This window comes from Lasioglossum baleicum, chromosome 1 (assembly GCF_051020765.1).
Source record: "Lasioglossum baleicum chromosome 1, iyLasBale1, whole genome shotgun sequence".
Classification (NCBI taxonomy): Eukaryota; Metazoa; Arthropoda; class Insecta; order Hymenoptera; family Halictidae; genus Lasioglossum; species Lasioglossum baleicum.
The window spans coordinates 10,903,200-10,918,376 of record NC_134929.1 but is presented as its reverse complement, the minus strand read 5'-3'; the positions used below and the strand labels follow the sequence as shown (position 1 = coordinate 10,918,376).

General features: G+C 44.1%; 2 protein-coding genes across 5 annotated transcripts in view; one reads left to right on the top strand and one right to left on the bottom strand.

Moving 5' to 3' along the window:
* Positions 1-205: 205 nt before the first annotated feature.
* Positions 206-8,261, bottom strand: Fmrfar (FMRFamide Receptor). Of its 2 annotated transcripts, XM_076437018.1 has the most exons (5): positions 7,962-8,261; positions 6,858-7,126; positions 6,563-6,752; positions 2,848-3,011; positions 206-2,772 (listed from the first exon to the last, which is right to left on the bottom strand). In XM_076437018.1, exons 1-5 carry the CDS (start codon positions 8,259-8,261, stop codon positions 2,421-2,423), a joined length of 1,275 nt encoding a protein of 424 aa, XP_076293133.1. In that variant the 3' UTR covers positions 206-2,420. The 2 variants fall into 2 exon arrangements, with proteins under 2 accessions (XP_076293133.1, XP_076293123.1); XM_076437008.1 differs by having other exon boundaries at positions 206-3,011.
* A 365-nt stretch (positions 8,262-8,626) lies between these two features.
* Positions 8,627-15,177, top strand: part of LOC143215131 (uncharacterized) — a 113,565-nt gene continuing 107,014 nt past the window's right edge. For 2 of the 3 annotated variants that reach the window (XM_076436983.1, XM_076436975.1), the window contains exons 1-2: positions 8,627-9,415; positions 9,507-9,663. The gene's annotated coding sequence lies outside the window, so the exon portion shown is untranslated. The remainder of the gene's footprint in view (positions 9,416-9,506; positions 9,664-15,177) is intronic. The other variant, XM_076436989.1, reaches the window with a different exon arrangement.

Genomic DNA, 15,177 nt, shown 5'->3' with positions numbered 1-15,177 from the left:
ACGAGAGAGAAATATGAGAAGAATCTAAGAGATCTACGTAATAGATACTTATATATTATAGTAAATGGTCTCAGGTACACGTTTGTATGTAATTCTGAAATGCTAAGGTGTAGATCCAGAAGAATCAGGATACGCGCAGGTTTTACGTACGACGTTACTCCCAAGAAATTACGAATCGAATTTAGTACGTCTTTATTTATTGGTGCAGGATAGTGTATCGTAACAAAAATAAATCTCTCCCTTCTTCCATCTGTCTAATACACCTTAATATATCGGAATAATTCAAGATGCGATACGATGAACAGAAATACTTTGTTCAATTTCATTTCATCGGTCTCTCAACTTTACCCGCTGGAAGATTATCGACAGTTTTTATTAAAAGCTCTGTTGTATCTAAAAAGAAACCTTGACGATTATTTTCTAATTGTTATCTATCTATAAATTTATTAAGAAATCTCTCAATTATTAAGGATGCGCAGGAGCGAAACTGATGCCTCTCAAAGACAGAGATAACCAAGCAGCTTGATTTTTCGATGAACTTACAACAACTTCGTGATGTGAAGAAGCAATATTTTTAAATGTTTTTCATGTTGAAATATTTTCTGTATTATTCCGCATTTTGTGCAGAGCTTTTTTGGAAAAAGTGTACAGAAAAAAATTTCTTCTATAAAAAGGTACACTTTTGTTGTTTATAAAGTTTCAAGAGCCAAATTGCAAAAAAAGCTCTGTACAAAGATGCGGAATAATACAGAGAATATTTCAATACCAAAATCATCAAAAAATATTGCTTCTTCGCTTTACGAAGTTGTAAGTTCATCGAAAAATCATGCTGCTTCGTAATCTGTCACATTGTCACAGTGTCTTCATTCGTAGTTCACCTCTACACCGATAGAGGCATCAGTTTTGCTCCTGCGCATCCTTTCTAGAATTTTTTAAAAACTTTTAGGTAATCGCTGGTAGGTAAAGTTGGGTAAAGTGTCAATACTTGTATATGCAATTGGAGTTGAAAATGTATAAACAAGCTTGAGGTGTTGATGATCGAACTGTTTTACGTAAATTTACATTTCGAGAACGGGCCGCGAACTTTTGTGAGTCTTAATTTTCTAGCGTATGTTTGAAAGAAATGTTCGTGCACAGTGTCGTTGCGGCGTTCGTTCATCGTAAGTGTTGGCGAGATTTAATAATACTGTATTCGTGTTTGCGTTTTTCTTTGACGACGAGAGATCTCCGACATCTTTGAGAGTCTTGCAAAAACAACGGAAAACTGTAGAGGATCTGTCGGTCGTATCTTTCTATGTAATTCTGTTCTTTGGGAAAGGAAGTATATCGGTATCGCGAACGTAATAGCTCGTGCATCGCGAATCATTCTGAAACATATAAAAATCCGTGATACACATAGTCGACGAGTTGTATTTACAATTCGCTGAAACGGATGCGCGGTGCATTGTGTTGTTCGACGCGTTTTTGTGTTTTTTTTACACGTAGTTTTACATATTGCCCTACTTACAATCGATTCAGATCCATACAAGGTAATCGTTCATCGTGTCCGATGCTTTATTTTTCAGCGCAACGGACGAACTACGCGGGCGACGCGGTTCCCGAATTCGAACGATGACCTCACGCTCGCAGAAACACGTCCATTTACATATTTATCACGCCGAAATGCCTTGTATACAATATATACACACGATGAAGCAGTCACGCGTTGCATATTGAAATGCATCGCAATTTGCGAGTTCGATTGATTGTTGAAATGACGCGCGAGTTGCCGACGACTTGTCGGAACACGCTCGCGCAAGCATCTACTTTAGAGTGGCCCCTTTCGTTCTCGATCTCTGATTTTTGTTGGTCTAACGCCCCGCAGTGGGGTATTTGCCCCGAAAATGCGGTCGAAGCTATTTCGATATTCGCTCAATATTTAAATTGCTATAACTTTGTTAACATTTATCGAAATTTGATTTTTTTTCATGGTTGCTTTGGGTACATGATAATTTTTATGGCTGCTATGGGCACATGAATGAGAAAACAAGTATTGGTAGATTGAAAAAAAAGTTTTACAATTTATGTAGAATTTTAAAAATTGACTTTTCACCGAATTTTCGGAGCAAATACCCGACTGTGCGCCCCTATGTTTAGGGGAATAACACTAAAAACAATTTTCGATCGTTACAGCTGAGGACCACCCTAATCTACGGTCGAACGTTTCTCTGTACGCTAACGATAGGAGAGAAAGTGGTGGAGACACGGACAGCGGACGAGAGGAAACTGAGAATCGAGTGTTAATTCCAGTACGCTTTCTCTGTTCGGGAAGGATCGAACAAGGGGTTGCGAATCCTTTTTCCGAAGGCCGATCGATCGAGAACGATCAAGGCCGAGCCTCCTTTTGAAGGGCGTTTCCATTCGATCTCGAGTCTGGTTCGCTACAGGACCGAATCGTCTCGTTTGCTCCACCCGTTATGGTTACTTGAGGTCCTCGACATTTGGCTTGGACTCCTGACAGGACTCCTGGCAGGATAGTAAACGCAAGGTCCCGGGCTTCCCGGTCTTCCAGACCCTTTTGAGCTCTGCCTCGTGCTGCCGTTGGAAACATTATTGTTGCGGCTGATTGTACTCGACCGGTTCAAGTGATAGTGCCTGATCGAGTTCCTCAGCTCTATGTTGGTCATGTTGGTGACGATCGACTCGTCGTACGTCTGGAACTCTGGGCTGTCCCTCCCGGGGCCGAACAGTATCGGGCTGCAGAACAGCTTCAGGAATATCCTCTTGAACTTCCTGCCGAAGATCACGTAGATGATGAAATTGATGCTGCTGTTGATCGTGACGAGCAGGTTGCCCGTTTGCACTAACCAGAGCGGCGGGTCGTACAGGAAAGTCTCGTGGATGTTCGAGGCGAGCGGCAGGATGTTGCAGATTAGGAATACGATCACCACGCAGAGCAACATGGTCGCCAGCCCGATCTCCCGCCTCTGGTGTCGGGACAGCTGTTGCAAATCTCTGTTCGCCTTTCTCACCTGCAACACAAATCCCCACCGGTAAATTATTCTTCCCTCTGCCAAAGGATTCTGTTCGGCTTACGATATACTTTGCTCGGTTTTTATGCAACCTAGGATCTTTGTCTTTATATAATAGTATTGAATCACAGCCGAGACTATAGTATAATTTCCTGTAAAGGAGTAATACAGGGTGGTACACCTAAATGTAGCCACCTAAATATCTCCTTTATTTTTGATGACATATAACACATGTTTCGAATGCAATGCGAATGATATCGCACGGTAAATGCTTGGCAAATGTTATTTTTTTCTCAAGGTCTTTTTCCCCGGAGGTTCCAAGGTTGCCGATATTCTTTTTCTTGTAAATGTATATGTATTTGTTTTCCTTGTATATTCTATAATAGTCGACGAATAATTAAGGGACGAATAGTTGACGAATAGTTAAGGGATGAAATAAATTTTTATGCTATCCCTGCTTTCCACAATCAATGCAAAACATTTTTATTTTGCATAAAGATCTGCAGCCTGGTCGTCACAAATAAAGGTGATATTTAGGTGGCTACATTTAGGTGGACCACCCTGTATATCTATAGAAACAACACGATCTGTTATGAACGTTAGTAACTTGACACTAATATAATGGAATATATTTGCACGCGCTGCGTATCTCCAGGAAGTTGTATCCAAACACCTGGCCGGAGAAATTCTTTAAACCGGAGCACCGCGTGGGAATGTACAATACGCGATAAATTGTCCTTTCCATTCGTTGTTATTAATGAGCAGTACGAAATTTGTTTTCGCAGGCGCTGCTCCACCGCCGCCAATTCATTTAATTAGACTTCTCCCGCTATATTTCATTTATATCCCGTTAAACGAATAAATTTGTACGAGTGGAGCGGTTTCATCGATTACTTTGCCGTGGTCGTTTTTCTTGCAAGATGCAAAGAGTTGGACGAGAACCCGCCGGCACCGGGGGAATAGGATGGAAGGACATAGGCACCGCGGAAGATAATTAATGGTCCCCCGGTCGAACCACAAAGTGAAAAATGGCGGGCGTGTGTTGGCACGGTGGCGTTATTCTCTGCACTTTCTAGGATTATCGCGTGATCCGAGCATTACTTTGGGCGAGCGTGACAAACTCGACGAAAAAGACGTGCACCACGAGTGGTCCCAGGCGGGGCTGTATCTTTATTGCTACCCTTACGCCTTTGCCTTCGTCGTCGTTTTCATGTTTTAGCACTGCCAGTTTCTTTCGAACTTAGGCTGCGTCTCCATTGGGCGTCGAAGGGACTCGCGATCTCGTTCCTCGTAAAATTCTCGAATTTTCTGGTTTTTTTTTAGCTACCGAACACAGGATGCTCCCTATTGATTTTATACTTTCGTTTCAGATAAAACCGTACGAAACGGATGTCAGCGTAAAGCTTGTCTTCGAGATCCACGGCACCAACGTCTACCTTTTATCTTCCACCGTAAAAGGGGATGAGGATACACGCGTCTGGAGGATCATAAATGCAAAACTGATAGAAAATTTACACGTGCGTATCCCAAGAATATGAAATTCGTTTTGGTATGACTATGTCGGATTGCAATCGTTCACTCGTAAAATGTTCCCCACGAGCGGGGAAGGTCTTTCTGGGCCACCGCGTCGTGCGGTGGTTTAATATGCGACTTCTACCTGAGCTAAACCAAAGAAATAATTTTGTTAAATAATTCCCGTAAACCGTGTTACGAATATCTTCAAAATATTCTTCGTCGGTTTCTTCCTATCTTCGAAACGGTCTTACCAATTCGATAAATTCGACCGAATGTCTTGGCGGAAAAATAAACGTGCTTGCAACTACCTCCTGCTTTTATTTTCACGGAGCCGGAGCTACATTTTCAAGCAACGCTCGTCGGCGGAGTTACGAGCGAAAGACCGGCGGATCGAGTGGCTGCAAACCATTCACCGGGGGATTGTTTTTCGTCTGGATGCGAAATTTCTTGTACGGCCCGCGGGAGAACACAGAAAGATTTATCTGGCAAGACGCCATTTAGGAGATTGGTGTCGCGCCGCTTCAGCGACTGGCATAATTTCTCCTATATATTTACCTACACCTTAATCGCAATAAAGGGAATTGCCGTAGACGCAACAAGAAGCGTCGGCGCTGGTTCTGGGCCCGTGATTAACGTGATAAATCTGCACGCTCGCGCAAAAAGGAGACGAGCTGGCATATTCGCGCTCGAAAGTCGCACATTTCGCATCGGCCGCGAAAGAAAAAGGAACAACGTTGAAAATCGGTCACGAGTTTCGCCGTGTTTGCGGTGCCAGCTGCGACATGTGTGAATTAGCTATGTGTCCGTAAATTTTGGCACACGTACGAAACCGCAACCGTTTTATGGAAACTATAGAGCTCGCCGGCGGCTGTCTCATTCCCGGCGCGACGGGAAAACGAGTCCGCCCGATTCTTTGGTCGGTTACAATCTCAAAGTTTCGTGAAGAAACTCGCGAGCATTCGTGGAAATGCAGAAAGAGTTTTGCGAAAAATTTGCGTCATCTCGATGGCACTTGTCGTTATCTGGAGCGCTTTATCGGGCAGAAAAAGCGAAACCCGCATGTGTCGCTTTGTACATCGTTCGCGTATCGGCGAGCATTTCTATTTTCCTTCGGTCGATCGCCCTGGGAATGGTAATGCGAGTGCTCGTTAGAATCGAACGACTCGTTTCGGCGAGTCATTCCTGCCGAAATTATGGACATCACGAAACTGGGTTACGGAGAAACGTACACCTTGTTTCGCTACTTTCGATCATGGCTGCGAACGCAGAGCATCCCCTCCCTGAACACTGCCTCGAAATTGCATCTACGTATACGCAAGGACAGCTTCGAGGTGACCATCTTCATAGTTTAACCACTTTAACCCTTTGCACTCGGAGCTATGTCAACTGAAAAATGAAACCATTCCATTCTATATGTTTATTTCATGGATGTGAAATTGATATAATACCTCATACAATACTCGAATGTTTAGTAATTGATTAGCCACCAACATATTTAATAATGTAAACAATATTTTGAATAATGGCACAGCAATTTTTAGTGGCAACTCTCTCTCTCTCTGTTCTCTCTTCGAGTCGTCATTCGAGTGCTAAGGGCTGATATGGAGGGGATGATCAGATCATTAGAGGTGCAAATTGGAATACTTTCACAAGCCTACGCGCGCATAATTGACATTCGATCCTGCGATCGCTGAGCAAATTGCCCCTTAATTTGAACGGAAGGGTATCGTAAGATGTAGACTGGATTATTGCGGGAATATATGTATAGTGGAGTGACGAGATGAGCGTAGCGTTGAGGAGAGCGGTGCTGCGATTTCCGTTTCTATGTGCACCTCTATTCTCTCGACACCGCTCTATTATAAAAAGCCGCATTTAATTGCATTGGTTTGATCTTGCCGCGATGTTCACCTCGCCGCTATCCTCGATCATCATCGCTCCACTATATCTGTACCCTCATACTCTAGAGTCTAGAGTTTAGACTACTTATCGATAAAAGTGCCTACGACGTTGCAAGCTATCCTAACGAAGTTGCTCACCCGCTTGTAGATGGCCGCGTTGAAGATCACCAAAGCGAGGAACGGAAACAGATAGCAAATGAAGAAGTACATCCAGTGGACGTAGAGGGTAACGTACAGGTCGTTGTTCCGGAGCTCCGCCGGGTACAGGCACAACACCGGCACTTTGTACTTCCAGTGGACCTCCGTGTAGAAGTCTATCTCCCAGAATCTACGAACAGCGCAGAAAATGTTGAACGACGTTCGGCGGTTATTTTCACTGTTGGATTCAAGATCGCTGGGAAGCGGACGAATATATATTAGGGTGACCACTAACTTCGGTAGATTATAAACGAAGGAAAATATCACGATAACCAGCACAGCCAGCTGAGCTCGGCCGTACGTACAGAAGGACCTCGCTCTCAGGGGATGACAGACCGCAATGTATCTCTCCAGCGTTACCGTTAACGTCAGGTACACCGTCGCTATCTGTGCCATACACGACAGAGGGTACAGGAACCGAACGATCTTCGGGTAGACGACGAACTTGTAGTCGAACAGCAACCCGGTGTACGCGTAGATCGCTGGCAGCCCGTAGATCAACACCTGAAATAACAATCAGAATTTCGTTTACATCGGCTCGCGTAATTCGCCGCCTGGTTATATTGCTAGGTGACTACGTCGAGAAACGGCATGTTACGGGCTTTGTTTCCATGGTGTGTTTTACGGTACAGAGATCATTTGAGAAAACAATTCGAGAGGAAACCGAAAGTAGATCTCGCTGATTCGACTGGTTGAGATGAGCGTTTAGGAAACCACGCTCGGCATCGAACACCCTCGGGGATCTCGGTATCGACCTCGAGAAGTTCATTTGGCGATGAGACTGCTTAGGTTTACGTAACGCGGAGGCGGGGGATACTTTGCGCGAGTAAACAGCACTGTACTGCGCCGCTGCGCTGTACGAGCACCACTTTTATCGGGATCTTGCAAATCCGCAACGGTGACGTTGATTTTCGCTGATCCCAAGTTTATCGAGGAAACCATTAAATCGTTCGAGAAAGCCGGGGCGAACAACTTGGCGCATCTTTGCTTGTTGCGTTCGCCGTATCGGTTTACATAATGATTAGACCGAGGAACTTTATGCAAAGACATAGACGAGCTGTAGAAGTAGATCGATTACCATACCGAAATATCGGCGTTGCTAAAAATCAGTGGTGGAGGTAAATTCGGTATGGTACCGCTTTTGTATCTTTCATTCTCCTTCTTATGTTCTCGAAATTTACGGCGCCACTACAACCAACCCTTTTAAGGTACTCTTCCGACGCGACACGAGGCCGAAAGTGCTCGCGTAAATCGTTAGCCGTTCCAAGTCTCCCGAGAGCGTTCTTCAGCGGGGAGGTTGGCTGCGAAATACATAAAAAGGAGATTCGCGAGGACTCACCGCGATCACGATGAGGACGGTGTCGCACCTGGCCAGGCCGATCAGCAGGTAGTTGATCGACGACTTCATCTGCGGCCTCGAGAGGATGATCATCGAGATCGCGTTGCCGAATATGCCGAACAGACCGATCACGTTGACCAGCACGCCGGAGATGATGAAGTCGAACAGGCCGGTCTCGTCGATCGCCTGTTTGCACTCGATCGGCACCACCGTGCTGGTCCCATCGATTGGCAGGTTTGTCGAGGATAGCCCGGCATCGTAGAAACTGCTGTCGGTGAACGGTTCGTAGCTCGTTTCCATCGTTTCCGGCTACTTTCGTCGCAGTTCTTTGCCCGCTGCTTCGTCATCAGCTTCTCCTCCCTCCGTCTTCTTTATCCGTTGATTGTTTTCGATCTCACGTTACCATTTTCCAACTCGATCCTCGGTCGATCCTCTATCGGGTCTTTAGCAGTCTTTTCACTCGAGAGAACCTTCCCGGTTTCTTTTTTGGTTTCGGAGGATTCGTAAACCACCGGCGAGATGGAATTTCGAAATTCGAGCCCCGCGATTCGACTCTCACTACCTTTTGACTTTGTGAGAGCCGAGCACCGACAATCTCGGCACCATGACGAAGATCTCACCGCCGCGGCCCTTCGAATCCGCTATCTGGCTCTCCTCCACCGAAGATTCCTCTCTTCCCGTCCTCCCTGAACCGTCGCCGAGTCAATTTCAATTTGTCCAATCTCGATGGAACTTCCAGCTCGCAGACTTCCCGTATGTACATCTGCGACGTGTCGTGATTCCGCGGTGATCCCTCCGGGACCTCGCCTCGAACGTCTCCCCTCGAAACTGTAATCAGAAAGAGAATGAGGTATTGGAGGCGAGCCATCCGACGATCGTCTAAAGTCTAACGCAATTCGTGTACATTTCGCGACGTTTCCTGCTTCGAAGAAAACGAACAGGCGATCCTGAACTTGGACGATCGTATCCGGAGTTAGCTTTTAATTACTCGCATATCTATCTATATATAAAATACATACATATCTATATATATATATATATATATATATATAAAATAGAAAAGTATGTGTGTGTGTATCTATGTTTGATCCCATCGATCTGATCCGTGCGCACTTTTTGTCTGCTATAACAATCTTTTCAGGTCTACCGCCAGTGGTCGGGCGCAACCCGCCCAGAGGGTTGTAGTATTTATAATATCAAAACTTTAAATTTAGTGTGTCAAGCATAAACAAAGGTGCCGACCACATTAGCAAATATCTATTTCGCATTAAAGTAGTTATTTCATTGGATAAAGCAGCTAAGAAGCGGCGAAACGAATTAGCGGAGCCACCGGGGCTGATCAAATTTTGCTCCCAGGGAGAATTGCGTTGCAGCCTTCCAAGATGTCGAGTCGGGACGCATCCTAATTGTAAGAAGGCACGCGGGACCGTGATTGTTGTGATCCGAAGGTATCGGTGAGTTTGTTGGCCTCTTCCGACCGTACACAATGCCAGTATCGTTAGACAGAAGACGTAGACATTAACCTCGACTTTACTTTGTAAACAGTGAGGCGAGTGGGGAATAACCGAATGTCCCCGAATGATCTCTGTATCAGTGGTTTAGCGTGACTCGAGCAGCGCGTCAGTGGCCGCCAGAATTTTCGATATAGGGAGTGTTCGCCGCCGATGAAACGTGACCGTTAATCTGCCAGCCATTTGCATCGGTAAGATAAAATTTCTATCGAATTTCCGTTTCTTTCGCAGCGGGAAAACAGCGATCGCAATTGGACACGATCGAGCGACCGGTTCCGCAACATTTATCGTCGATTGGTACACGCTCCGACCTACAATTCCCGTCCTTTCCTAATTTCCGCGCCGTTGATTTCCCACATACACGGAGGAACGTGGTTCCTACCTCCGAAATTCTACTACGCGTATCGAATTCATGCATCGGCGGGCTGTTGTTTTCAGCGAAATCTGTCAAACCCGGCTTAAATTCGTGCCGGAGGATCGATCCGCGATACGTTTTATCAGTTTACGGTCTTGCGTCGACATTTCCCTTCCGACAGCGTCCGACCTTCGGTCGGGAGTTTTCGCCGATAGAAACATAAGCGGATTATACGTTATTGTTCGGCAGTAATAAATATTCGTATTTCCCTTCTACGTATATATTTCCGGAAAAACTATGTGCCCATAATTATGAATGTGGTCCAAGTGAAAATTTAAAGAAAATGAGTTTATCAGTTATTTCTAGATTTCTAGATCCCGACGGGATCTCGCACACCCCTAGTTATTTCACATCGCATTGTTTTAAACTAAATGAATTCAATGTAATTGTTACGATATTGTCAAAAATGAACCGTTAGATAGTGCTTGTTATTTCAACATTATGTGAAATTCATTTGGTGTTAATATTCTTTTCCTTTAAATATTCACCTTTATTTTTATAAACATTTTATGAATATTTTCCTTTAAATTGCACCGAAAGAGGAGAGAATCGTCGACTTATTCCATAGAAATTCAGGTCTCTGGCGGACGAGTAAACGAGTACATGCCAGAATTTTTACTTGCGCTGAAAAGCGATAAATTTTGTTTTACCGTCCCTTCTACACATTGGGGAAAGACATTAAACTTGTTGAATTGTCGATTTATTCCGTAGAATAGTTTCCTGCTGGGTAGAAGAATACTAGAATGATTTAGAAACATTTCTCTTTTTTTTTCGAAGTTTATTTTGTCGGCCCTTTGGAGACTTCATTTCAGAACTATTTCGTTAAAATACTCGACCTAAGATTATCTCGATATAAGGAAAGTTTGAAGTCGTTGCGAGTTCTGTCGCATTTTTCTGCAGCGACTGCATGCTCGGGGAACGAATGCTCCGTCGGCAGACCGTTTACGTCCCCAATTAAACTTTCGCGCGGAGAGCAGGTGTTCCCGGTAAGTGTCGTTCCAGCGAACTTCCTGTTTCCTGTCTCCGATAAATTGTTGGCAGAAGTAAATCGTTTAAATGTTTGCGTCGATATGATTTCGGCGCTCGCTCTCCCGCTGCAAACGAACTCGGGGAACTAATTTGCCAGCTCGATGCAAAACCATTGTTGTTAAGGAACAGTTCGAGCGCGAACTTGCCCCCCGCGCAGTTTCGGTTTTCCCGGTGAAAGCGGCGGCGTCGAAACCTCCGGGAATCTTGGATCGATCCGGAACCACCGTCCCTTTGCAAACTTTGCTCGCCAATCGAAGATCGATCCTCGGGAGCTTACGCGGCAGCACGCAAAGCCTTTTCTAGATTTATTATAGACGCTGCGGTTCAAACTTTGACTTTGGGACGAACGCAATATCCCGGGTTCCGCCGCGCCGGGGAAAGCAAAGTTTTACTGTACTTTCGCACGGTGATTTACGAGGCTCCGCGTCAGCTCGAATTGCGAGAGCGGTATGCAATTTTCGCGCCGAGCATTTCGGAACTGTCCCGTGGATGATACCGCTCTCTGGTCCTCCTATTTGGCTTTCACAGGGATTTCTCTCGGCTCGACCACTTTCTCCTCCGCTGATCGCCATTAACAGCGCCTCCGCGAAATTTTCGAATTTATCGAGACCTCGGCTCTTATATTTTTTCTCGTCATTATATATAATAATTATATAACAATAATTGTCTAGAAAAGCGCCGCGTCGATACGAACGAGTCGTTTCTACCGATCTTTCAGGTGAAATTGCAGATCTCGTTTTGCGTTCGAGTATTCGACTTGTATTTCCGGATCACCGAAGATTTTATCGGGACTCGATTTAATCCAACAAGCGTTTAGAAAAGACCGTTTACGCTTCCGACGATCGTAAACCAAGGTACAAGTTTCATCGATTGATCTTTAAGATAAAGATCGCAGAGCTTCTTGTCAATTTCAATCCACCGAATAGTTCGCTCGTATTTCCTCTTCTACGGATCACTGGGAAAGATTTATAAGTATTCCTCTTAATCCAATAATTGTCTGCAAAAGGAACTTTACGCTTCCGACGACTGCGAAGCGTCGGAGCGGTTCCGAGCGATGGTTTAACGCGAGCCGTCGGACGAAGTTAGCAGCCGCAAGCCGACGGATTAAGCTCCCGAAAACCTACGCGGAAATGGATACAGATCGTCGCGAGCTTCCATATTTCGCGGAGGGATCGTCCGAGCGGAACGTGATACGCAAACTTTTGTCGCAGTTTACTAACTTCCTCGCGATTGTTTCATCTCGCGTTCGCCACGGTTTCAACGTAGTATTATAGTCGTACCACAGAACTACCGCATACTACAAAACAGTTTAACCTGTGCATGATTTTTTAATTGGGATGAAAAAATTGAAAGAAGGTCAGTTTTTGAGTTTTATTTAAGGGAGAAATATCTTAAAAAATTAAAACAACATTTTATCAAATAAGATAAAATGTGTAGAATAGTAAGAAACACTTTCTTAGTTTACTATTTACCAGACTTATGCAGATTTTTATGCAGCGAAGGGTTAAATATTATTAAATTCGTCTGTATTCTATGAATTGCAAAAAGCTCCACCGTTGTATGAGAAAACAGGTTCAATTCGATGTGCCCAATGTAAAAGAGATTACATACGATAAAAATGATCTAGGTTTAAGAAATGCCTTGATTTTGGAATTAAAATTGCCTCGAGTCCAAATTAGAACGACAAATTCTCAGTTTGGAGACGAGAATTTCAATGAAAATAGTGGTCCGATCGATTTCGACGGCCGGTGGTAACGCGATCGTATTTATCGGACGTTCCACTTTGCCATTCCTCCCACGCGACTCGCTAATTATTGTTTATGCGGGTACTTTGCACCGCGATATAAATACGAGCGAACTTGCGCAACCGCTCGTTCCGCCGACGAATTATTCCCTCGTCTGCTACTTGCGTGATCCGCAAACGATGCGAACAGAAAGAAAGTTGCAGCGAGGTCGTAATCAGTGTAGCATCAACTTGCATTGCATCAACACGCCTTTTTAAACGTTTCAAAATACTTCTTCGAGGTCCATTACCCTTTCTGCCGTTCCTAATGTGACAGCTATTTATAGTTTTATCGCCGGAAATTGAGGAATTAAATTTGCTCTTTAATGCTTTGACTGCCGGAGCGACAATCTCAACAATTCCACGGAACCAAAGTAATCCATATGATAAAACACAACTATTGAAAAGTTAAAATTCTTTTTTTGTTAGTACAATAACTATATTAGCGTAATAAGGGATTCTTAAATATGGATCAGTCATTCCAGGTCTTGAAATAATTACGATACCTCACAATTGTTAAATTCAGAGAAATCTATTCGAGATAGGAAACGGACGGACAAAATTCTCTGTTCAATTCATCAGCTTTATACCCCGAAGAGAACTGTAATGAATAGCGATGACTGGTTAACGCGAAAACATGGCAGTACGAGCGCGAAGGCGCACGCGTGATTTTTCCGAAATTTTTTCGATTGGAGGAACTTTCGAGAGGAAAGTTTTGTGGAGATGGTTAATTAAAGTTGGTGTAACGGAAGCCGGTGAAATTGGTGTGGGGAAGCGTGCAAAACGGCTCGTCGGAAGACGTTGGAAACGGAGTTGCATGCGTTCGGAGGAGTTGGATCGTCGACGGATTTCGTGAGAACGGTCACGGCATGACATCGGGGATGCCGGACGAGAGCGACCACGAGAATAGCCTCGCTAATGATAATTCGAGGACGACAACGTCTCAACGACTTTATTAGCCTTCTTCCCGTAATTATAACTCATTCATTAATCATGATAACGGACTCGGCGAGCCGGCACGGCTGAAATTATCGATCTTGTTGTTGCATCGAGGTTACCGTGCCAACTCTTTCAAGACTGTCGCTCGAACGAGACGCGTTTCCTCTTTCTCCTCTTGATAACAAACTTCTTGGATTCTGCCGGAACGACGGCTATTCAATTAATTCTAGACAACTGAACCTTCGTAAGAGCTACGGTGGGGACGGTTTTGCCTCAATCGAGACAAGTGTGCTGTCTCACTGTCTCACAACATGGGGTACATTTTTTCCGAATGTTCCGCTGGATAAATATTAATATAACTTTTTAATTCCATTTATCCTGTTTCTTCGCAGGTAAAAGTTTAGGTAAAATACTTTAGCAGTTTCTGATTGTTTCATAATTATGAAAGTGGTGTAAGTGAAAATTTAAAGAAAATGAGTTTATCAGTTATTTCTCATCACATTATTTTAAACTGAATTAATTCAATGCACCGTCAGATAGTGCTTGTTATTTCAACATTATATGGAATTCATTTACTGTTAAAATCCTATTCCTTTAAATATCTCGAAACAAGCAATATATGGACCATTTATTTTGAAAGTGGTGCAAGTCCATTTTTTGTTTCGAGAAAATTAAAAAGGTTAGCATATTAGTCAATTTAAAAATATGTATAAATTAATTATGTCAAGTCTGGCAATATTTCTACTTATTTATCAATATGTAATTTGATCATATACATTTTTTTGAGGCTAATTAAAATAATATATATTTACGGGCTGCAAATAGACTTATACCACTTTCAAAATAAACGGTCCACATAATATAACTTGGACCACTTTCACAATTATGTGCATAATTGACGTTGTCATTTTCACGAGTGGTTAGCAATTGTAATCAGATTTGATAGTTGTGACAGAGATTAAAAGAAAGGAAGATATTCAGCCCTGTAATGGGCGTTCCGCGGTCTAGCGATAACGTCGTTCGCAGACAACTCGGTTATTTAGGGTTAAATCTGATAATCGTGCTTGTTCCCTAATTGGCGAGTCGTGTGCAACAGAAATCGCCAGGAGTCTTTCGTGCAGCCTCCGCCGCGTCGCCGCCGGCCGAACAATGGAACCGGCCGAATCGCCTTTGTGCATCGAGCCTCGCCGACGCAACGAATCGTTTTGATTAAACCGCTAATTCGGGTAACGTCGTGTGCAGTCGTTAGCCTTAATCATCGTTACGGTGACGTACCTGCACGACTACGCCCGTGGGCGGCGCGATTTGTCGCGATAAAACTCGACCAACCCTCCGTTCCGCGCGCGACACTTTCAAATTAAGCCATCGTTTACGAATAAATATTTATCCGGCGTTGCTATTCTCCCGTTGTGCTCGTGTGCCACGCGCCGCAGGTCCGATGATTATTTATAGAAGATGACTGCCGTGCGCGATCATTCTCTGATGACAATGACTCAGAATCAGTACCGCGACTCCGCAGTCGTCCGAAAACCGGCTTCC

Coding starts and splice junctions, on each gene's coding strand:
- Fmrfar (XM_076437008.1), bottom strand. CDS start 8,261: ATGGAAACGAGCTACGAACCGTTCACCGACAGCAGTTTCTACGATGCC. Junction 7,127..7,961: donor CCGTCCTCATCGTGATCGCG/GTGAGTCCTCGC, acceptor TTGTTATTTCAG/GTGTTGATCTACGGGCTGCC. Junction 6,753..6,857: donor TTCGTTTATAATCTACCGAA/GTTAGTGGTCAC, acceptor CGCTGTTCGTAG/ATTCTGGGAGATAGACTTCT.